Source organism: Ptychodera flava (genome assembly GCF_041260155.1).
Source record: "Ptychodera flava strain L36383 chromosome 3 unlocalized genomic scaffold, AS_Pfla_20210202 Scaffold_27__1_contigs__length_13241970_pilon, whole genome shotgun sequence".
Classification (NCBI taxonomy): Eukaryota; Metazoa; Hemichordata; class Enteropneusta; family Ptychoderidae; genus Ptychodera; species Ptychodera flava.
Genome location: NW_027248281.1, coordinates 12896410 through 12922571, shown reverse-complemented (window position 1 = coordinate 12922571; position 26162 = coordinate 12896410). Strand labels below are relative to the sequence as shown.

General features: G+C 37.4%; 1 protein-coding gene and 1 long non-coding RNA gene across 2 annotated transcripts; one reads left to right on the top strand and one right to left on the bottom strand.

Annotated features, from left to right (window-relative positions):
* The first annotated feature begins 6612 nt into the window (after window positions 1-6612).
* On the top strand, window positions 6613-17295 carry LOC139126549 (uncharacterized). Its single transcript, XR_011550633.1, has 3 exons — window positions 6613-6702; window positions 14581-14670; window positions 15657-17295. It is a non-coding gene; the product is annotated as an uncharacterized lncRNA (long non-coding RNA).
* Window positions 17296-21905: 4610 nt separating this feature from the next.
* Window positions 21906-26162, bottom strand: LOC139126311 (cyclic GMP-AMP synthase-like receptor 3). The gene is made up of 3 exons (XM_070692384.1): window positions 25962-26162; window positions 24318-24903; window positions 21906-23678 (listed from the first exon to the last, which is right to left on the bottom strand). Exons 2-3 carry the CDS (start codon window positions 24533-24535, stop codon window positions 23237-23239), a joined length of 660 nt encoding a protein of 219 aa, XP_070548485.1. The 5' UTR covers window positions 24536-24903; window positions 25962-26162; the 3' UTR covers window positions 21906-23236.

Genomic DNA, 26162 nt, shown 5'->3' with positions numbered 1-26162 from the left:
TCATAACATCGCTTGGGCTTATGTCTAACATCTGCAAACTTCATTTTTTTTTATTTTTTTTTTTTATATTTGTGATAGACAATACCGCAGCAAATATTAAGCTTTAATACTGATCGCCTCCGTGCAACTATGAACACATGTAAGTCGATCTGTCCTCTGCTACCTCCATGGTCTGATAGTCAAAATACTTAAGTGCAGAGATGCTGCTCCACTCCTATCATTTTCTGTCGCTCTACGGGACAGATTTGTTGTTAGATATATCTGATCAGCCACAATTATTAGGCCACTAATGTTCCTGCAGAGATGCTGGCACCATTCAAGTAATTTGCTGCCGCTCTGCAGGACAGATTTGTAACAAAGTGATCTGCCCAGCTAGCGGGGCAGATTCTGCCGCGGCCAGAAATTCTGCCCTGGAACTCTGCAGCTTTAGTCCCAGAACAGTCCTGTCGCTCTCCTGCAGCTTTCCTGCCGCTCTCCTGCCAGGACCTCATTTTTGTAAGGGTAATTATCCGACCAATGGACTTTTTAGATCATTACATATTATGCCTTTACCTGATAGAATTTTATACAAAAACATGTATTTAGTTTTTGAATCCTTGAAAGGTATGGCCCCATTGTATATGACGGAAATGCTTCAATATGTCAATCATTGGACTTTCATAATGTGAACATGATTAGGACGAATTCCACGGCCTACTATCCGCCCTGCACGACGACACATCACGCATCCACATCTTCCATCCGGATTTCGACCCATTCAATGACCAACTCTTTCAACATTGGTAGGAATGAGACCTGGCGCCCAGCAGATTAGTTGCTGTTTGGGGACGTTGCCGTGATGAGAAATTACTGATCAGCTATTTTGCTACTTGGGTGCGAAACATGAGCTGACGTCTGTATCTCGATCCACTTTGGCCATATCCATGAACTGATGCCACGTTGTGGAAAGCATTCATGACTGTCTTGTTCAGGTCATGGTAAAACACAGATCTATGCCATTGTGACGATGATCGACCCGGCGTGTAGTAAGCCAGCTGTTCATCAATCAAGTCCACACCTCTGAAGTACTGATTATACATTACGGCAACGTTCCGGCATATTATTGCAATTTGTTCAAAACACCGACGCCTCAGTTGCTTTCCGTTCGGTCTATGTGCACTGACTGCCGTACTCATAAATTTCACCATTTTTGTGTCTTTCCAGGCTCATACTGTCATTCTGCTGTCTTAAATACTGAGAAACTACCACGTTGCCATCGCTCTGTCGTCAGTATCAGGCGGTACGACGTGTGAATCATAGTTCTCGGCATTTTTTATTTCATCGGGTAAACCTAAGGTATTCATCTTGCAGGTTCCTGTGGCAGCAATATTGTGCACGTCATTATTAAAAAAACAACGGGGCAGAAGTGTAATATGAGTCCATAATGACATGATGTCCAACTCATAGTAAGGTCGAATCAGCCAGTTAACAACTTGCCCATGCTTGTTTCCCCTGATAACTGTTGTGCAACTACCATTGTTATCCAATGCTGGCGCTCATAAATATTACAGCAATACAAATGATGATAACCAATCGGGACTTGCAAGGAAACTGCCATGTGGATTAAAGATCTGCCATTTGAATGTGCAAGGCTTGCACGAGGGAAAGCTTGACCAATTAAAACATGGGTATCTGGACAACCCTGAGAGAGACGTTGATATCATGTGTATATCAGAATCCTTGTTGAACGATTAGTAATGCCAGCTTATTGATTCCAGGATATAATCCTACTTTGCGGAAAGATCGGCAAATAGGTAAACAGCGTGGTTGGGTTGCTGCCTACATTAAGACAACAATACCTCACAAGATTAGAGACGACTTTCACGAACCAGAATTAGAGACGTTATGGATAGAAGTAACATATCCAAATTCACCGGGAATTATTATTGGGGTGGTGTATAGGCCACAGTTCCAATATTATCATGGTGGATCCCAAAATTTGAGATTTTACTCGGAAAAGTTTATGCCGAAAATAAAGAATTGATCATTCTGCGGGATTTAATGTTAACCTACTGGAAGAGGGTCAACACTGTGATTTTCGTGAACTTATGTCATTTTTTCAGTTGGATCAACTTATTACCCAACCAACCAGAGTAACTGATCATTCAGCATCACTGTTAGATCATATTTATGTAAGTAATGCTGAGTATGTTCGTTGCATCAACATACCTATTTTAGGAATGAGCGATCATTATCCTACCATCATAATCAGGAAAAGAAATGTAGCCCGAAAAGATACTTCAATCAAATTAAATATCGGTGCTACAAAAATTTTGATGAAACAAATTTTATCAGGGAGCTTGATGAGCTCCCATGGTCAGTTTGGAAGTGTTCGATGACCCAAATGATTATTTAGAAAGTTGGTATGAAATGTATATTGGTGTTTGGATAAATATGCTCCGTGGCGAGAAAAACGTGTCAAGAAAACAGTGCAACCAGAATGGTTGTCTGATGATATTTTGAATGCCATTCACACTAGAGATAGATTTAAGGCATTGAAAAATCATACTGAATATAAATCTGGAGACAGAAAGTTAATAAAATGGTTAAAAAGGCTAAAATTGATTACTGCCGATCGCTCATAGAGGAAAACAATACAAATACTAAAGAGCTATGGAAGTACATGTCTGATCTGGTGCCCAAAAAGCCAAACACTTGCCCCGCTTCATTGAAAGTAGAGGGATCAGATATTACAGATCCAATGGAAATAGCAAATTCCTTCAATAAGTTTTTCACAGATATAGTGAATCAGTTTACTACAGATTTTACAGATTCAGAAACACATTTTACAAAACTTAGAATCATGTTCATGACACTTTGGGTACAGATGTGAGTTTTAAAATCCTTCGAGTTAGCGAGGAATTTGTGTTAAAAGAATTATCAAGTTTAAATACAGCTAAAGCTACTGGACTTGTTCAGATAAGTCCTAAGATTCTTAAATTATCATCGAACGCTATAGCTAGATCTTTATGCTACATCTATAACTTAAGCTTAAAAACAGGTGTGTTTCCAGATGTGTGGAAGGGAGCAAAGGTTACCCCTTTGCACAAGTCTGGATCCTTATGAGATCGTGGAAACTATAGGCCTGTTTCAGTACTCCCAGTCCTTTCAAAGATATTTGAGAAATACGTTCAAGTCATTTATACGAGTTCTTAAAACATATGCTTAATGAATCACAGTCAGGTTTTCGAAAAGGTTTCTCATGTGAGACAGTTTTATGTAAATGGTTCAAACCTGGTCTCAGCTATGGATAATGCTGATCTAAATGGTGTAATTTTTATAGATTTATGCAAAGCTTTTGACCTGGTTAACCATGATGTGCTTCTTAAAAAGCTTGAAATCTATAATTGTGATATAACATCCATAAACTGGTTTCATTCATATCTCTCAAATAGGAAACAAGATGTGTGTTTTCAAGTTCAAATTTCTAATGCTTTACCGATATCTACTGGGGTTCCTCAAGGTAGCATACTTGGACCCTTTTTTCATATTGTTTATTAATGATTTACCTTTAGCTGTCAACAACACCATTGAAATGTATGCCGATGATTCTACAATCATGGCAAAAGGAAAGACCCTGGCAGAAATTGAAAAAAAACACTCAATGATGATCTTGAATCAGTAAGACATTGGTGTATGCAAAATAGAATGGTTATAAATACAAGTAAAAGAAAGACCATGCTTATGACCACACATCAGAGATTGTCACGTCTACCAAGAAATGTTCTTCATTGTAAACTTGGTCAGAATATTTTAGAATCTATAAATGAAGAAAGACTTCTGGGAATAGTGGTAGATCAACACTTGAACTGGAAGTCAAATACTGATTCAATTTATAAAAAGGTCAATTCACGTATAGCTCTACTTAGACGTATAATACGGTATTTACCATTAAGTACTAGACGAACATATTATAATGCATATATACTTCCCCATTTGGACTATTGTTGTAGTGCATGGGGAACTAGTGTAAATATAAATAAGTTATTCAAATTGCACAAACGCACAGTGCGTGTTATGATGGGCAAGTATAATTATCCGACCAATGGACTTTTTAGATCATTACGTATTATGCCTTTACCTGATAGAATTTTATACAAAATATGTGTTTAGTTTTTAAATCCTTGAAAGGTATAGCCCCATTGTATATGACGGAAATGCTTCAATATGTCAAACAGTGTCATAGCCGTGTGACCAGAGCTAGCTCCCAAAATAAGCTTGATATCCCTAGAGCCAAACTGAATGTTTTTAAAAACACATGGTCAGTACAGGGAGCTATGGAATGGAATAAGTTGAAAACAGAAGTCAAATCTTCTGAGACACTTGTCTCTTTTAAAAGCAATTATTTAAAACAATATTTGGAAGAACTTAAATTTTTCTTGTTTTTCCTGTTAAATGTCGCAGTTGTTATATGTGGTTTTTTGTATTTTCACTTTTGAAAAATGTTTTTGTGGTTTTGTATATATTTTGTTGTAATGTCGAGGGCCCTAGGGGAGATACCAGTTTACCAGGCTACCCTCATTAAATAAAGCCAACTAAAAATAAAAAAAAACCTCTGGGGTCGTCTGCAGCATCTGGATCGAGAGGGTGATGACCGTTATCAGTGACGCATTGAAAACGCCGTTGAAGACATAACCCTCGGTGGACTCACTGAGAGTGTAAACTCTCATGCCATATCTATGCGGTTTTGCTGGATTGTAGAGAACATTCTTTATGCGGCCCGGTGGGGAATGACTCCTTTGTCGATTGCCAGTTCGCACATCGGGCGCTGGTGCATTCTGCTGTTTGCATTCACTCGATGAATGACATTTCTACTTTCAAAATTCTTTCCCATTTCTCAGTCATTTTTTTTGGCTGTATACATTGCGTTGTTACGAGCACAGTAGGGCTGTGTGCTGCAGTATAAATTTTTAAATTTTAAATTTTTATTTTTAAATTTTATTTAGTCCATCATCCAACATGTGCTAGCCCAATTACAGGATGCGGTACCCGTAACCCACTACCCCAATGAAGCACTGAAGAGTAAAGTGCCTTGCTCAAGGGCACAACACCGAGCTAGAGTCTCGAATTCACCGTTCTCCGACAGTGAATCCGCAACTCAGGATCTAACGGGACTTGAACCGGGTCTCGAACTCACCATCCTCTAATAGTAATTAAGTCTGTTACCCTAACCATTGGTCCACCGCGCCTCCTTAAAATTAATAAATATAGGGCAAAGTAAGTAAATGCCTCAATGTTTGGCAAACTAGGGTGTTCGTTGTTTACATTTAAAAGAGATAAATATCGCACTGTAGCTTGAAGTAAAAAACGTTCTCTTGACGAATTTATGACCGAAGCAAACATGGTCTGACGAATGCAGCTGGATTTCAGGTTGCCAGCAAATTCCGAATAGTCCCATCACTCAAATGGATGCTCTCATTTCGACAACTGTCGTTGGTGTCTAGGCCGATCGTTCCCTCTCATTTGCCCTTCTCCTCTGTCTAGCCTAACGATTAGTGCATCGGGTAATGAATCTTATCAGATCCTCGTCCAATATTTGCAAAAGCCATCGTCTGGCAGCGGGTGTATCGTCACTGGCTCTAGACCGATGTACTCCTGAAGGTAAAATATCGAATTACCAGTTCGTTGGTCTGTTCACGGTACCACCGTAATACTCGTTTTGTAGTATTCCCATCTACGCTCTATTTCCTGTTGCATCGTGGCTTTTCACTGCCTGAAATATACAAGCGAGAAAGAAATGAGCTTACGAACGCATTTTTGACGTCAGCGACAACAGATGACTGCCATCTAAAGTTACTTAAGTTTTCTTACAGTGTATGTTTCCTAGGCAGAGAAACAGTAACACCGCCGGTGGCAAATAACATTCACTTGCACTTTATATTTCGTATGTATTTCATGATTCTATTTAGATAAGAAATTCATGAAATGCATTTTCTCTTTCATATGTAAATAACGAACATCCTAGTTTGCCACACATTGAAGCATTTTCTCACTATGCCCTATATTTCGTGGATCGTTCTCGAGAGAACAGATCGTCCGGTTATTGATATAAACCAGGCGTTCGCGGAGAGCCGACGGTGCAGCAAGGTCACAGGAAATCTTAGTAGAAAGGAAGCCGTCGCTGCAGTGTTAAGCATGAGAAGAAAGTATCACTGAGACTAACATGTGATTGGAAATCACCCCCAAATATACCTTCTTGATATTTACCATGACACGCATGGTATCAAGTTTTGCTGCATAAGAGTGGTTTAATACGAGCTAAATAACAAAAAAGTGCAGTAACTCAAAAACAGAGCTTTCTATTCTTCCCTGATTTGTAGCCATGTTGAGTAATAGAATGCGGGCACATATTAAACGAAATCTACTCAAAATGAATGCAACAACTGGATACATGTTGTTGTATCCTACTTGAAAAAGAGAATACTCGACCCAATTTTCTCTATAAAAGCATTACTGAACTATATTCGATTTACATTCATAAGTTTGTTGTGTTTCATGAATCTTACAAAATTAATTTACATTTTCATAAGTGATTTCAATACTGGGAATAGTCGATTCAACACTTTTCTTACAGGGACAGCGAAATCGAACGCCATACTCGAACTAACATTCCTGACCACCAATCTCAAGGCTCATTGGTTCACCATCAAAAGGAGCTGCACGGTAAGCGTTTATGTTGTTATAATGTTATATAGGCCTGGTTACGTACATCCTCAGGGTGTTACGTACGTCACCATTTTAAACGAGACAAATTACCCATGGTTCAGCGTGCAAAAGTGATGAACTCGTGACCTTTGCACGATCAAAACAAACGTGATCGCGGGAATAGGAGTCGTGGTCTATGCAGATGTGTCGAAATCTTGCCATGGAGACCAAAATACGCAATACTGACAATGGTTAACTTTCCCATGACTTGAGTTTGTGCAAAACGCAAAGCTGGACGATGTGTACAACCAATACTTGTAGCCCGTTTGATAGTGGATTTAAATTTAGCGGTTGCGGGGTCACAGGTTCATGTGGAATGCAAATGAACCCGCACTGCACTATGGGGAAGAATGTTGTCATCAAAATGGCTGCCGTACGTAACAGCCTGATGAACGGGGCTACCAGAGAGTTTTCGCGCGATATCGATACTAAATGCTAGTTTGCACTCTTGAAACTTCAGCGTTGAAGGCAAGAGGTATTTCGATATTGGTGTAGATCTTTTATTTGACTGTAAACCCCGTATTTTATTGGATTTTCATTCCGGAGGTCAAAACCGTGTCAAACCTTCCAATCTCTTTCTATGCATGTACACCGGCAACTCCTGACACCTGTGGCTATAGCTAGATCTTTATGCTACATCTATAACTTAAGCTTAAAAACAGGTGTGTTTCCAGATGTGTGGAAGGGAGCAAAGGTTACCCCTTTGCACAAGTCTGGATCCTTATAAGATCGTGGAAACTATAGGCCTGTTTCAGTACTCCCAGTCCTTTCAAAGATATTTGAGAAATACGTTCATAGTCATTTATACGGCTTCTTAAAACATATGCTTAATGAATCACAGTCAGGTTTTCGAAAAGGTTTCTCATGTGAGACAGTTTTATGTAAAATGGTTCAAACCTGGTCTCAGGCTATGGATAATGCTGATCTAAATGGTGTAATTTTAATAGATTTACGCAAAGCTTTTGACCTGGTTAACCATGATGTGCTTCTTAAAAGCTTGAAATCTATAATTGTGATATAACATCCATAAACTGGTTTCATTCATATCTCTCAAATAGGAAACAAGATGTGTGTTTTCAAGTTCAAATTTCTAATGCTTTACCGATATCTACTGGGGTTCCTCAAGGTACATACTTGGACCCCTTTTTTCATATTGTTTATTAATGATTTACCTTTACCTGTCAACAACACCATTGAAATGTATGCCGATGATTCTACAATCATGGCAAAAGGAAAGAACCTGGCAGAAATTGAAAAAAACACTGAATGATGATCTTGAATCAGTAAGACATTGGTGTATGCAAAATAGAATGGTTATAAATACAAGTAAAAGAAAGACCATGCTTATGACCACACATCAGAGATTGTCACGTCTACCAAGAAATGTTCTTCATTGTAAACTTGGTCAGAATATTTTAGAGTCTGTAAATGAAGAAAGACTTCTGGGAATAGTGGCAGATCAACACTAGAACTAAAAGTCAAACACTGATTCAATTTATAAAAAGGTTAATTTACGTATAGCTCTACTTAGACGTATAATACGGTATTTACCATTAAGTACTAGACGAACATATTATAATGCATATATACTTCCCCATTTGGACTATTGTTGTAGTGCATGGGGAACTAGTGTAAATATAAATAAGTTATTCAAATTACAGAAACGCGCTTTGCGTGTTATGATGGGCACTAAGTATAATTATCTGACCAATGGACTTTTTAGATCATTAACACATTATGCCTTTACCTGATAGAATTTTATACAAAAATATGTGTTTAGTTTTTAAATCCTTGAAAGGTATAGCCCCATTGTATATGACGGAATGCTTCAATATGTCAATCATTGGACTTTCATAATGTACAGAACACGATTAGGACGAATTCCACGGCCTACTATCCGCCCTGCACGTCGACACATCACGCATCCACATCTTCTATCCGGATTTCGACCCATTCAATGACCAACTCTTTCAACATTGGTAGGAATGAGACCTGGCGCCAGCAGATTAGTTGCTGTTTGGGGACGTTGCCGTGATGAGAAATTACCGATCAGCTGTTTTGCTACTTGGGTGCGAAACATGAGCTGACGTCTGTATCTCGATCCACTTTGGCCATATCCATGAACTGATGCCACGTTGTGGAAAGCGTTCATGACTGTCTTGTTCAGGTCATGGTAAAACACAGATCTATGCCATCGTGACGATGATCGACCCGGCGTGTAGTAAGCCAGCTGTTCATCAATCAAGTCCACACCTCTGAAGTACTGATTATACATTACGGCAACGTTCCGGCATATTATTGCAATTTGTTCAAAACACCGACGCCTCAGTTGCTTTCCGTTCGGTCTATGTGCACTGACTGCCGTACTCATAAATTTCACCATTTTTGTGTCTTTCCAGGCTCACACTGTCATTCTGCTGTCTTTAAATACTGAGAAACTACCACGTTGCCATCGCTCTCTGTCGTCAGTATCAGGCGGTACAACGTGTGAATCATAGTTCTCGGCATTTTTTATTTCATCGGGTAAACCTAAGGTATTCATCTTGCAGGTTCCTGTGGCAGCAATATTGTGCACGTCATTATGAAAAAAAACAACGGGGCAGAAGTGTAATATGAGTCCATAATGACATGATGTCCAACTCATAGTAAGGTCGAATCAGCCAGTTAACAACTTGCCCATGCTTGTTTCCCCTGATAACTGTTGTGCAACTACCATTGTTATCCAATGCTGGCGCTCATAAATATTACAGCAATACAAATGATGATAACCAATCGGGACTTGCAAGGAAACTGCCATGTGGATTAAAGATCTGCCATTTGAATGTGCAAGGCTTGCACGAGGGAAAGCTTGACCAATTAAAACATGGGTATCTGGACAACCCTGAGAGAGACGTTGACATCATGTGTATATCAGAATCCTTGTTGAACGATTAGTAATGCCAGCTTATTGATTCCAGGATATAATCCTACTTTGCGGAAAGATCGGCAAATAGGTAAACAGCGTGGTTGGGTTGCTGCCTACATTCAGACAACAATACCTCACAAGATTAGAGACGACTTTCATGAACCAGAATTAGAGACGTTATGGATAGAAGTAACATATCCAAATTCACCGGGAATTATTATTGGGGTGGTGTATAGGCCACAGTTCCAAATATTATCATGGTGGATCCCAAAATTTGAGATTTTACTCGAAAAAGTTTATGCCGAAAATAAAGAATTGATCATTCTTGGGATTTTAATGTTAACCTACTGGAAGAGGGTCAACACTGTGATTTTCGTGAACTTATGTCATCTTTTCAGTTGGATCAACTTATTACCCAACCAACCAGAGTAACTGATCATTCAGCATCAATGTTAGATCATATTTATGTAAGTAATGCTGAGTATGTTTGTTGCATCAACATACCTATTTTAGGAATGAGCGATCATTATCCTACCATCATAATCAGGAAAAGAAATGTAGCCTGAAAAGATACTTCAATCAATTAAATATCGCTGCTACAAAAATTTTGATGAAACAAATTTTATCAGGGAGCTTGATGAGCTCCCATGGTCAGTTTGGAAGTGTTCGATGACCCAAATGATTATTTAGAAAGTTGGTATGAAATGTATATTGGTGTGTTGGATAAATATGCTCCGTGGCGAGAAAAACGTGTCAAGAAAACAGTGCAACCAGAATGGTTGTCTGATGATATTTTGAATACCATTGACACTAGAGATAGATTTAAGGCATGGAAAATCATACTGAATATAAAATCTGGAGACAGAAAGTTAATAAAATGGTTAAAAAGGCTAACATTGATTACTACCGATCGCTCATAGAGGAAAACAATACAAATACTAAAGAGCTATGGAAGTACATGTCTGATCTGGTGCCCACAAAGCCAAACACTTGCCCCGCTTCATTGAAAGTAGAGGGATCAGATATTACAGATCCAATGGTAATAGCAAATTCCTTCAATAAGTTTTTCACAGATATAGTGAATCAGTTTACTACAGATTTTACAGATTCAGAAACAAATTTTACAAAACTTAGAATCATGTTCATGACACTTTGGGTACAGATGTGAGTTTTAAAATCCTTCCAGTTAGCGAGGAATTTGTGTTAAAAGAATTATCAAGTTTAAATACAGCTAAAGCTACTGGACTTGATCAGATAAGTCCTAAGATTCTTAAATTATCATCGAACGCTATAGCTAGATCTTTATGCTACATCTATAACTTAAGCTTAAAAACAGGTGTGTTTCCAGATGTGTGGAAGGGAGCAAAGGTTACCCCTTTGCACAAGTCTGGATCCTTACAAGATCGTGGAAACTACAGGCCTGTTTCAGTACTCCCGGTCCTTTCAAAGATATTTGAGAAGTATGTTCATAGTCATTTATACGGGTTCTTAAAACATATGGTTAATGAATCACAGTCAGGTTTTCGAAAAGGTTTCTCATATGAGACAGTTTTATGTAAAGTGGTTCAAACCTGGTCTCAGACTATGGATAATGCTGATCTAAATGGTGTAATTTTTTATAGATTTACGCAAAGCTTTTGACCTGGTGAACCATGATGTGCTTCTTAAAAAGCTTGAAATCTATAATTGTGATATAACATCCATAAACTGGTTTCATTCATATCTCTCAAATAGGAAACAAGATGTGTGTTTTGAAGTTCAAATTTCTGATGCTTTACCGATATCTACTGGGGTTCCTCAAGGTAGCATACTTGGACCCCTTTTTTCATATTGTTTATTAATGATTTACCTTTAGCTGTCAACAACACCATTGAAATGTATGCCGATGATTCTACAATCATGGCAAAAGGAAAGAACCAGGCAGAAATTGAAAAAAAACACTCAATGATGATCTTGAATCAGTAAGACATTGGTGTATGCAAAATAGAATGGTTATAAATACAGGTAAAAGAAAGACCATGCTTATGACCACACATCAGAGATTGTCACGTCTACCAAGAAATGTTCTTCATTGTAAACTTGGTCAGAATATTTTAGAGTCTGTAAATGAAGAAAGACTTCTGGGAATAGTGGTAGATCAACACTTGAACTGGAAATCAAATACTGATTCAATTTATAAAAAGGTAATTCACGTATAGCTCTACTCAGACGTATAATACGGTATTTACCATTAAGTACTAGACGAACATATTATAATGCATATATACTTCCCCATTTGGACTATTGTTGTAGTGCATGGGGAACTAGTGTAAATATAAATAAGTTATTCAAATTACAGAAACGCACAGTGTGTGTTATGATGGGCAATAAGTATAATTATCCGACCAATGGACTTTTTAGATCATTACGTATTATGCCTTTACCTGATAGAATTTTATACAAAATATGTGCTTAGTTTTTAAATCCTTGAAAGGTATAGCCCCATTGTATATGACGGAAATGCTTCAATATGTCAACAGTGTCATAGCCGTGTGACCAGAGCTAGCTCCCAAAATAAGCTTGATATCCCTAGAGCCAAACTGAATGTTTTTAAAAACACATGGTCAGTACAGGGAGCTATGGAATGGAATAAGTTGAAAACAGAAGTCAAATCTTCTGAGACACTTGTCTCTTTTAAAAGCAATTATTTAAAACAATATTGGGAAGAATTTAAATTTTTCTTGTTTTTCCTGTTAAATGTCGCAGTTGTTATATGTGGTTATTTGTATTTTCACTTTTGAAAATTGTTTTTGTGGTGGGGAGATACCAGTTTACCAGGCTACCCTCATTAAATAAAGCCAAATAAAAAAAAACCTCTGGGGTCGTCTGCAGCAGCTGGATCGAGAGGGTGATGACCGTTATCAGTGACGCATTGAAAACGCCGTTGAAGACATAACCCTTGGTGGACTCACTGAGAGTGTAAACTCTCATGCCATATCTATGCGGTTTTGCTGGATTGTAGAGAACATTCTTTATGCGGCCCCGTGGGGAATGACTCCTTTGTCGATTGCCAGTTCGCACATCGGGCGCTGGTGCATTCTGCTGTTTGCATTCACTCGATGAATGACATTTCGTACTTTCAAAATTCTTTCCCATTTCTCAGTCATTTTTTTGGCTGTATACATTGCGTTGTTACGAGCACAGTAGGGCTGTGTGCTGCAGTATAAATTTTAAATTTTAAATTTTTATTTTTAAATTTTATTTAGTCCATCATCCAACGGGTGCTAGCCAATTACAGGATGCGGTACCCGTAACCCACTACCCCAATGAAGCACTGAAGAGTAAGTGCTTGCTCAAGGGCACAACACCGAGCTAGAGTCTCGAATTCACCGTTCTCCGACAGTGAATCCGCAACTCAGGATCTAACGGGACTTGAACCGGGTCTCGAACTCACCATCCCCTAATAGTAATTAAGTCTGTTACCCTAACCATTGGTCCACTGTGCCTCCTTTAAATTAATAATATAGGGCAAAGTGAGTAATGCCTCAATGTTTGGCAAACTAGGGTGTTCGTTGTTTACATTTAAAAGAGATAAATATCGCACTGTAGCTGGAAGTAAAAAACGTTCTCTTGACGAAATTATGACCGAAGCAAACATGGTCTGACGAATGCAGCTGGATTTCAGGTTGCCAGCAAATTCCGAATAGTCTCATCACTCAAATGGATGCTCTCATTTCGACAACTGTCGTGGTGTCTAGGCCGATCGTTCCCTCTCATTTGCCCTTCTCCTCTGTCTAGCCTAACGATTAGTGCATCGGGTAATGAATCTTATCAGATCCTCGTCCAATATTTGCAAAAGCCATCGTCTGGCAGCGGGTGTATCGTCACTGGCTCTAGACCGATGAACTCCTGAAGGTAAAATATCGGAATTACCAGTTCGTTGGTCTGTTCACGGTACCACCGGTAATACTCGTTTCGTAGTATTCCCATCTACGCTCTATTTCCTGTTGCATCGTGGCTTTTCACTGCCTGAAATATACAAGCGAGAAAGAGATGAGCTTACGAACGCATTTTTGACGTCAGCGACAACAGATGACTGCCATCTAAAATTACTTAAGTTTTCTTACAGTGTATGTTTCCTAGGCAGAGAAACAGTAAACACCGCCGGTGACAAATAACATTCGCTTGCACTTTATATTTCTATGTATTTCATGATTCTATTTAGATAAGAAATTCATGAAATGCATTTTCTCTTTCATGTGTAAATAACAGACACCCTAGTTTGCCACACACCTTGAGGCATTTTCTCACTTTGCCCTATATTTCGTGGATCGTTCTCGAGAGAACAGATCGTCCGGTTGTTGATATATACCAGGCGTTCTCGGAGATCCGATGGGGCATCAGGGTCACAGCAAATCTTAGTAGAAAGGAAGCCGTCGCCGCAGTGTTAAGCATGAGAAGAAAGTATCACTGAGACTAACATGTAATTGGAAATCACCCCCAAATATACCTTCTTGATATTTACCATGACACGCATGGTATCAAGTTTTGCTGCATAAGAGTGGTTTAATAAGAGCTAAATAACAAAAAAGTGCAGTAACTCAAAAACAGAGCTTTCTATTCTTCCCTGATTTGTAGCCATGTTGAGTAATAAATGCGGGCACATATTAAACGAAATCTACTCAAAATGAATGCAACAACTGGATACATGTTGTTGTATCCTACTTGCACATGGTGTTCATCATTAAAAAAGAGATTAGTTCCTGATGATCTTTAACCTTGCCATTGCTGAGAGAAATACTCGACCAAATTTTCTCTATAAAAGCATTACTGAACTATATTCGATTTACATTCATAAGTTTGTTGTGTTTCATGAATCTTACAAAATTAATTCACATTTTCATAAGTGATTTCAATACTGGGAATAAGTCGATTTAACACTTTTCTTACAGGGACAGGGAAATCGAACGCCATACTCGAACTAACATTCCTGACTACCAATCTCAAGGCTTATTTGGTTCGCCATCAAAAGGAGCTGTACGGTAAGCGTTTTATGTTGTTATAATGTTATATAGGCCTCATCCCTTGGTGTTGTGCCAGAGTTGAAGATTAGAAATTTAATTGCCATCTGAAGATGCATAGTCGGGACGCCTACATAGTCAATGATAATATTAATTCACTATCAGTATTAGAAAGAATAAAACAGAATTGTTACATGCTTTATACATTAGTTGGATCTCAGCGCATTGCACAAACAATACATTCAAAACACCCAATTGTAATACTGGTTACACACTGATGCGCGTAGTTCGCTTGGTCAGACCAGGGCAGGTATAGATTTTGTGTATAATTTGTCAAAAAACAGGACGGTTCCAACTTTTGCGTTCGCTCCAAACATGGACAAATTAGTTTCAAATGAACAAATGATAGTTGGTCATTATATTTAAAGGCGACAATACTAGATCAAAATGTTGATTTTGGTAAAATTTCGTGTCAAAAGTCTATTTTATTTGATGCCATTTATACAGTTTTCGGCCGTGTCGATTTTGACCCTTCATTTAAAGCTTACACACAGCCCCCTCCATCTGTGTAGATTTCCATAATGGAACATTCCACATTAGCCTCCAGAGACACGTAGGCAGTTTTGTGTTTGGCCCGGCTCATTGGCAAAATGCTGGCTATGCTTATCAGTGGGACAGTGTACGGATTTGAGGCCCGTTTTCAAAGTTTGAGAAGTCATTACCAGATCTGATCTTTATGTATTAGACTAAACTTTTCACAGGTTAAATTATGTTTAGTATGTAAAGCCATGAGCTTCTTACTTCTTTATTATTTTATTATTTTATTTAATCATACTCATAATACGGACATATAAAAATGATACAACTGTAATCCAGTGTGTTCCGAACACATTTGGCACGTCACTGCCATCACTATTAGAAATCGTTCTGTAGGTAAAGGTCGGAGTTGTGCTTTATCATTATCTATCAGCTGATAGAGCTTTTTTATATTTTTTATTGTAATACAGTTTTAGTCCGGGAAGCAAACCATTCGGTCGTGAACAAGACATTTTGGAAAGACGTTGGAATCTGAAGACAATTACAGCAGTAAAGAAGTATATTGACAGAGTGGAATTTGCTAAAAGGGAAAGGTAGTGAGCTTTTTGGCATTTTTGCCTGGGGGTATGATAGATGATACCTTTAGTGCCCTGTTGGTAGAGCACAATGTATTGAAGGAGGTGAATTGTCCTGCATCGTTACTTGAAAAGATCACGCCACCACAATGTTGGTTTGACACATTTGTTGTTGTTTTATCTGGAGACAAGGCGTACACTACATATCATATTTCAACTACAGACATTCAAACAACTACAGAATATGGTAATACTTGTATTCTGGCCTAGGATAAAGATACGTGAGTGAACACATGTTCAGTTGCCCTTCTTTTTATAAAAATTGGGAACAAAGAACAGAATATACTTTCTCATATTTCAACCCTTGTCTCTCAAAATAATTGTATGAATGAATCACGGAGAGTAAAAGATAAGTTCTTGCATGCATTTCTGTTTTAGATAAGCAATCAATAATCATATGATTATCGGTAGTTATGGCTTGAATATTTTGATCTTGACGTCAATGTTTTCTGACCCTGAATGGCAGTAATAGTAGGTGTATTGCAAACAAATTGAAGGAGATGAGCTTACATTTTCAGATTAAAACAACATTATCATGCTCTCGAATTATTCAAAAATTAATTCCAATCGTGTTCATGATTTTGTTTACCTCTTGTCCGATAGCACATATATGAAATATTGATATTGACATAGGGATATTGTAAGTGTTTAAAGCTTGGCATTTATTTAATGAATTAAGATTTTGAAACACAAGCGGCTGTTAGCAAGGCATCTATCCTTCGTTACATTAATAAACTGTAACTGACAGCTTTTTATTCCTGTCAATTGTTTTTAATATCGTTGTAAACATTTGTGGTATAAATTCTTCATCAAAACAATATTAAATCCACCAGTGACTTAGAATTAAACTTTATGATAAAAGCTGTGGAACTTGCATTTGTGCATTCTGCTGTAAGATATATTTGAAGATTATTGAATTTTGATATGCAATTTTGTGTGGCCCTTGTAGTTATATTTCAAGTATTCGCTTACTAATAATTTCATACTCATATTTGTTTGAAGTACGTTTATATCTTTTCAAGTGGGTATTTTTGGTTATTAAGGCATAAATGTGCATGCTATCAATTACCTTTAAAGTATCGTGTAATATATTTAACAAGCATCTCTGTAAATTCAAATTGACTGTGTAGGCCTAGGTTTTACTTCCTCAAAACGTGTCGAAAATATGAAGACACTTGCATATGTTAGTTGTTATCCAGTTATCTTCCACAATAAAAACTTCTCCAAAACATCTCGAAACTTTGGAGTTACTTCCGTGTTGTTATGCTGTCCAACGTTCAAATTCGAATTGTTGTGGGGTATTGCGCTCACATGTATTTAAAATACTAATTATGATCATGATTTTAATTATAACAAAATCCCTTAGTGATATGGTCTTTTCCCATAATTTGGATTATTGTTTCAGAGAGAAAAATCCCATCTTCAAGTGTAGGTGGGATGCACAACTACATACTAAAGTGACATTGTCATTATATTTAAAATATTACATCATTAGATACATTATCACTGTATCTGTTTGTAACTTTTGTTTCCGCAATCTGTATTTGAAGTTTCATTACTCAAGCACAATTGTTATCTCTTACCATTGACGTTAGTGTGTAATTAAATCGTAAAGCACCATATAAGCAACATTTTGTTGGATTACTGTAAACCAATCATATTGTATAAATGTATAAATGTTGTCACCGTCAATAATGTGAAGATAAAGGAGTTGCCAGTCATATCTGAACAAGCGATAGTCTTCAATTATTTTGTTAATTCCTTATGTAGATTGAAGGGTTTTATGTAGCCTGAAAAATATATAAAAAATATAAGTTTGCTGCATCTCAGCCAGGCTTAGCAATATCACTTGCAAAGTAAGAACAAATTTTATTTAGATGTCAAGTAAAACTACACACATATTAAAATGATAGTGGTGAATATCAAGGGGGTCAGTCCAACCACAATCCACATGTGGAATTTGCAGCGGGTACTTGTAGACAGTGGATACATGAGGTGTGAAAAGTAGTTGACAAGACCCATCTGCTATTATTAAATAGATGTCCTTTCTCTTACGTCTCCGACGTATACGGACGACCTTCATCAGAGGCTTTCAAGACACAATGGTAACCAGATATGAACTGAAATGCTCACGTATATATTGCAGTTATGTGTAAATTTGAACCTTTGCCACATGTTTGCAACTTCATTGAAAGTATTATGATCAACATAATGAACAATAATCACCGCCGATTAATTCTAAAAGGTCATGAAGTATACAAATATGTAATTACCTGAAATAAAAATATTAAAGTTCTTTGACTGCTGTCATTGTATCACCACTTTATATAGCAAGTGTAATTACCATTGGCCAAGTCCTTCAAGCCATATATGCCGAGCTGTGAAAGCTCATTAGGTATGCAAATTATAAATTAGCTGACATGAAAATGTGAAATGACTTTTGATATTGTTTTAACCTGGTATAATCATCAAAGTACATAGCATGTTTTGCCAACTTTGATCAAGTAAATCTCGGTATATATCCCTAATAAGCAAAGTTCATTGAATATGTAAATTAGGAATTGGCTTAAGTAAAAATGCTTAATGATTTTCAATAATGTTGTATCATGGTATATGCAATAAAAGTAGCAACTTCTGTCAACTTCGGTCAAGTCGATTCAGATATATATCCCTAATTAGGAAAGTTCATTAAATATGCAAATTAGGAATTGGCTGAAGAGAAAATGCTTAATGACTTTCAATAATATTGTATTATAGTGTCTTTAATGTACATAGCAAGTTTCATCAATTTTGATCAAGTCAATTCAGATAAATATCCCAAATTATGAAAATTCATCTAATATGCAAATTAGGAATTGGCTGAAGTAAAAATATGTCTTTTGACTTTCAATAATGTTATATCACAGTATCTTTGATGTATATAGCAAGTTTCAACAACTACAATCAAGTTAATTCAGATATATATCCCTAATTGGGAAAGTTTATTAAATATGCAAATTTGGAATTGGCTGAAGGAAAAATGCTTAATGACTTTCAAAAATGTTGTATCATAGTAGCTTCAATACATGTAGAAAGATTCATCAACTTTGGTGCAGTCAATTCAAATATATATCCCTAATTAGCAAAGTTCATTAAATATGTAAATTAGGAATTGGCTGCTGTTAAAACGCTTAATGACTTTCAATAATGTTAAATCATAGTATCTTTAATATACATGCCAAGTTTGGTCGATTTTGATTGAGTCAAATCAGACATATATCCCTAATTAGGAAAATTATTCAATATGCAAATTAGCAACTATCTTTCATGTCACCCCTTAATGGTTCCCACTGCTGATATATCTTGGTGTGATCAACATTTGTAGCAAATCTCATCAAATTGTGTGTAGTCGTCTTTAATGTATATCCGTTTTTTCTAAAATCATTAATTATGCAAATGAGCAAAAAGTATGCAAGCCGCGCCCACCAAAAACTAATCAGTTCTTGCCATTTGCTAACTGAATCTATGCACCAGATTTGATTCTGATCTGATAAGCCGTTTTTGAGATATCGGACTAACAGACAGACAGACAGACACACAGACAGACAGACAGACAGACAGACAGACATCGCTGCGACATATGCCCACGTGTGTAAACACGTGAGCAAAAAATGTGACAACTCTAAAGAAAGAACCAACAAAAACTGAAATAGCTGAAAACGTCAACGAAGTTGATTGGGAAAATTTAACAATGCAATATATTGAAAGGTGGATAGTGTAATTCCTAAAATAAACCATAAAGAAGCTTACTAGTTTGTGGGGCATCATTTTGCAAGTGGTATAGCCACAAGCTCATGACGTCAAAGATGTGCGTACGTATTGAAATGAGGTCAAAGGTTACATTCTAAAAGGGGAGATAAATTATTTTGGGTCAAGAGTTAGGAATGGGGGCGTGGAAACTTAAGGGTGAAATGATTGAAAGGAAGGGTCCCAATTTTTGCAATCTTCACTACTTTGCCTCCTCTTTTTGTAGTATCATATTACCGTATCCACGTCGTCTTCAGCCACACTGATACCTATGTGGAAGCAACGATTGATTAAGAGAGAAGTGTAAGTTTTTTAGTTACACATTTTTACACAACAAACCAATACCGCTACCGGGCTCGAACCCAGCACGTCCAGCATGAGAAGCACTACTTATAGCATGTACTTCACGAGAACAAGTTGCGCGAAAGGGATGCAGTGTTCCATATAAACGTTAGGATGATAATGCTATGCAGGAACTGATTAATTTATAATGTTCTCTTGTAATGATTTGAAAGTCTTTTGCGCATTTTCCTTCTTTCATTGAATTTATGCCTCTGCCTTGATTGCTTTATGCCTGTCCTTATTTTTCTTTGCATTGTCGTGTTTCTTGTGCAGATTTGTTATCATTTTCATATTTTTTCATATTATTTGTTGTATTTGCACAGTTAACGCATAAAATTGTCGCTTGTTTAGGATATTTTATATGTTGGAAACTTAGTGTTTGATATTTGTTTGTATTTGATATTTGTTTGTTCGTTGTGAGTTCGAACACGATTGAAACCATCGTATTATTAATGAATTTTGTCATTTGCTGCCGTTTTTGCAATACGAAAGATGTGTGTTCCGTTTTTGACACGTTACACTTTGTATAAAAGTGGTTTATCACTTAACATGTATGAAATGCAATATTTCATTGCTATTAAAGATGAAAACGTAAAGAACAATTCGTTGGATATGCCACGATAATTACATCATAAAAATTCCACCGGTCGACGAAGTGAATTAGGTAAAGAAGCAAACAAAATTCACTGCCAATATAATTATGATTTAGGGTTCATATACTGTCACTAGCACGAACTCATTTCTTCGACTAGTTTGTGTGTTCCCAGTGTCACACATCAGCGGCAGTGGCCTCCCGAGGAGTAAACTTTGACGTGACATTAGTTTTTAGACCACCCCATTTTGAAACTCGTTTAATCTTCGATAGGCATCTGTCTTCTCTAGGGTAGACATAAGTTTTGCATCGGACGACGGAGAACACGATACGAACTAATTTGGGATAATTGGATTTTCATATTTTCAAATTTCTCAAAAGTGTTAGGTGCCGTATAGCTGAATGTTGCAATATTGAAAATTACTCATAAAAACAGATTTAAAATTCTTTGAATTTAAAATGAAAAAGCATGCTAGATAAACGTCAACTTTAAGGGGTTTTTTTTAAATCATTATTTCGTGCATCAACTAATGTTCACCATGGTTTCTTATCGTAAATCTACCTGTCAATAGAAACTGAGCTTGCAGATAACAAGATAACTACGAATGCCACTCTTTTTTGTCATGTTAAATGTTGGCCCCACAGAACTAACGGTCCAAATTTCAAGTGACCAACAATAAGGATATTACTGCTGAACTGTACTGAGGTTTTAAAAACGTGTTGTGTGCCTACAACAGAAAAACTGAGAAGCCACTGACTCAAAAGGTCGAAATGACCAATGCTATACTTGATGCAAGCATTGCAGCTAACATTCACCATAGTCCTGCCTGGTCAAAGGAAGTTGAAAACACATTCAGTTAGGCTAAATATAAAGGAGGTATTGTGGCGTTGTTAAAGTTCGTAGGAGAGCAATTAACACTTTTCAACAGCACGACTACTACGATGAGATGTCAACATTCATAGTGTAGCTAAAAATTGTTACTCTGCCTGCCATTCTGCTGCATTCCTTTGGAGGGGCCTCATGGATTTGCTCATGTTTTTCCAGACTCGTTTTCTATGACATAACAAGGGTCTATACACTCAACGTCAGCTAACATTCCAGGACTTTATTTACAATTGTCAAGGAATTTTAGAGGTCCAAAATATACCTTTTCAGACTTGATTTGTAAAATGCATCATTCACATTAAACACCATTTGACAAACCATTGTTATGATATCACTACTGATCAACCTGTCGATATTTAACATTGTTTGTAGATTATCCTGTTCAAGTGCTTTTGAAGACTGCATTTTGTTTTTAAGGACTTTTCCATGACTTTTAACAAGGATTTAAAATTCAACGACTTTCAAGGAGCTCATGGATTCTGATAACCGATTTGAAGTATTTTATTCAAACTTGGTACATTTAACAGACAATATTTCATGAAGTATGCAGACACATCAGTCTGCCTCATTATACCATCCAATATGTCCATAGTACCTGGCAGACATTTTGTCATATTCTTATAAATATTTTTCATATTCATATCTAAAGCCATTACTCAGACATTCTATGTCCGATTTCATTCAAACTAGGCACAAATACAATGCATAGCACATGTGTATACACAAGAAACTTCTTCTTCAGTGATATGACGAACATGGATTCATGGCTGCTGTTTTGCCATGATTTCATTGCATTCAAACTTGGCCCATACGAAACACCTAATAACACATACACATCAATTCCCCTCACCAGATGATGTAATGAAGCAAACTGATGTCCTGAGCATCTGTTTTCAAAGAGAGATGCAGGTATGATAGTATAAAATGTATGATGTCATCAAGCACTGCATAAAATCCACAAAGGCTGCCTGGAGGCAATTTACAAATTTTTTAATGTTCAGAGTACCTCCACAGAAAGGTCCATTTTCATTTTGTTCCAACTTGGCAAAATCAATTACAATTCTGGTACACAAGCTTGTCATTTATTTTGCGTCACACTCGATAGGACAAAAGGCATAATTTTTAAAGAAATATCTGAAGTTCTAAACCATATCACACCTACACTGCTGTGAAAAAACACACAATGCACCGTGGCTCACATGTACATGTCTATTTGTTTCACAATACAATTAAAGATGGCTGCTTTGAGTAAATGTATTAAAGTTTGCAAAGAGAGTTAAGTTTATGTACTGGCATACTAGCATAAAGTTGATCATGACTTGTCAACAACTATTCATCATGACTTGTCAACAACTATTCATTAATGCCTAGTTATTGGTGGCTGACCGGAAAATCCCTCCTGGCCTCAGTCGACCAAGACGAATTTCAGACAACCCATCTCCCTAAGTCAATATTTGTAAGCCCAATTTTCCGATCATTGGCACAAGAGGCCCTGGATGTCTTGGGTCATCTCGTCCCTGGCTGAGTTTTCCAGTAAGCTGTTATTGATGAGGACTATGTCATCAATTGTTTTCTGTATTTAGGGAAATATGCTGGCCAAAGACTTGTAAGAAGCTTTTGTGTATTCTTCGCTGAAGTCACTTAAACCCTTCTCTTCTGAGATTAAAAAATAACATCAAGGCTTCACAATCCTAATTACCTCTAAATTCTACAAACTTGTTCACAGAAGATGCAGAGTGGCAGAGAAGTGTCAGGTTTTAGGAATGTAAAATTCTGTTCCCAGGGTCATTCTTTTCTGATGTAATTCTATCAACGTTGTGAAATTCTGATGAACTCGTCCTCACCCTTCCTGATAATGCCTTGCAATCGCCGTGTGATGTTTTCATGGAGAACAGTATTTTGGACAAAATGGTCAATTAGGTTGTGACTTTGCATGAAGTACATCGGTAAATTTCCATTTTGCAGATATTGGAGTAGGTCATTCAGAAATGTGGTTAAATAATCACCAGTGTCTGTCCAGTATCCTGGATATTTATCCAGCATATGGAGAAACACTGTCTTTAAATAATAGGAATCTAATCTTGCCAATGGCGCATCTTTCTTACAAAATGCTTTTGCTATCTTTAGAACCTTCCTTTTCTCTTCACCAGCTCTATAAATTTTTGCCTTCTCTTGATCAGAGAAGGACACTCTCCATTTTCCAATGGCGCCCTCTGAAGTGTCATACTTGTTTGGCTTAGCAACATAGTACCTGAAACACAACAAGTGAATTTTACATTAGTGTTTAAAGTTGGTTAAGAAGTCTCCAGCTGATGACTTATGCAGAGTTTTGCATTTACAAAGCACCCTAATATGTTTGCAACTAGCACAGATCAAAATGAGCTGAGGATCCCTAAGAAGCCGCTTAATAATCTTGCAGGACAATTTTCAGTACAACTACCAAATAAATTAGGGTTTGCATGGAAGGTACCAGTACTCAGACAGCCTGGAAATCCCCGCCAATCTCAAACATGTTTTTTTTGTTTCTGTATTCCAATTTAAGCTACCGGTATATGTTGTGAATGGCAAAAATTGTATGGAGCAATTTATAGAGCTGTATTAGATTCACAATATGCTGTAAGTCTCTGACCATCATATCTTTTATTGCAACAGATCACCAGTAATTCATAATGAACTTGTACTTTAAACCCCGGGTTCCAGATTGCCTTGTCAACCTTGTATGCATTTAAATGTATTTAATTTGTCTCTCAGCTTAGAGGAAAAGCCAAAATTAGGCAAATAATTTCATAACTGATTTAATTACCTCATGATTAGCATTTGCAGTCAAAATGAGCGGTTGGAAATTTCTCCATTTGAAAACTTTCATAATACCGTAGTATTTCTGGTTTACCTGTCTCCGTCCTTGACAGCTGGGACCAAATCAATCTTCAAGTGCTGTTGACTGTAATCAGTGTCTCTGTACTTTGCCATGACTTTCATGGCTGGCCCATCTTTTCCAATCCACACTTCCATGTCATCAAAACCAATTGAATTTACAGCTCTCTGCAGAACACTATGGAAACCATTCATAACTTTTTGTGAATGCAATATATAGCCATCTCCTCTCATTTCAGAAAATGGAGAACTTTCTTCCGCTGAACACAAAATCTATATGCTGTTTTATCCTCGCTGGAAGATGATCCAAAAAGGGAAAATAGAAGGGAAAGTCCCCAACTTGACCTTTTGAGGTGATGGCTCATATCAAAGGGCAGCATGATATCAAATTCATCTGGTTTACAGACTTTGAGATCTTCATACGAACTTCCGGTATACTTCCAGTTCTGGTCCAAGGCCACTTTGTACCTTTCTCTCAGCAATGTTGTAAGTTTGGGTTTCAAAGTGCGCTCAATTTTCTCAACCACGGTCTTTGCTCTTTCCATACGGCTCTCGGAAATCTCTACATCATTGGCATAAAACTCATCCATGGCTGTATGCAACTATTAAAATTAGATAAAAGTGTACAATTTAAATAATACAATAATATGAAAATATATATGCCTGCTAAATTGCTCTTTTGATAAAAAGAAAATGAGTTGTCCATGTAACATGAACAAACTCTTTATAAGAATATTTAAATATGCTCACAGAAACTTCTCTCTTGTTTCAGTGTTGCAGCTGGGAATTTTAAATCAGGGGACACTGTATCCCATTACTGCTTACTTTGGGCGACATTTTGCACATTTTGGGGACAACATGCGTCAGTTGTCTATACAATTTTGCATTATTTTGTAACAAATTAGTTGCACTGAATAAAATTCAAGCTAACAGGAACGTGTCACTATGCTGGAATTTCAGGCATTTGTAGTAGTGTACCATATCTGCTATCAATTAGAGTTCAGACGGGCAAAAGTCAAGCAACTTATGATATCAAATGCAGCGTTTTAATTACTTTGAATCATAGCTAGCTCTGAAAGCATGTAAGTGAAATCCTCAAAATAATTATGCAAAACGAAGGTCATCGTCAGACACATATTGTACTTGTAGACTACACCCAACACAGTTGGTCCATGAGTGCACCGAGGTGACTCGCAGTACGCAAGAATGCGGGACAACATATTCCAATCACGATTCCTCCAGCTCCCCCCCCCCCCCCCCCCCCCTTTATTTGCGAATGCAGCCTAGGCCTTCCGTCGTCGGATTTGTTGGGATTCCTGGAAGGATTTGTCTCAACTGGACATAAGAGGGGTCAGGGTGCTTCGTTACCTTTCGGACTTGAGAAACTTCAAATTGAGATAAATATGAACATTGTGTCGAACGGACAAATCTACAGAACAAGTTGTGTGTGAAATGTATGGGGTGAGAACACCGCCAAAATTATCTTGAAATCTTTAATGATGAGATAAGTTTAAATAAAGATTTCAAGATAATTTTGGCGGTGTTCTCACCCCATACAAATGTGGGTATGGTAATTAGGCTAAGCCTACACTGATTGTCGAAACTGGAGTATGAAGCAGCAGCCACGGACTTATAGAGGCTGCATGACATGTGAGCTTACCTTTGATTTTGAAGCACCCATTTTCAGTTATCCTTGTTTAAATCCTACGCCAGATATTGTGGGCTGAATCCACTTTGTGTCCGGTCCCCGGGTGTCGGCAACAGCTGCTACAGCAGACTCTTTCGTTTTCGTTTCGTGGAAATTTGATGTCGGAACACAGTGCACATGCGCGTAATTTCATTTCGCGGAATTCCGACTCTG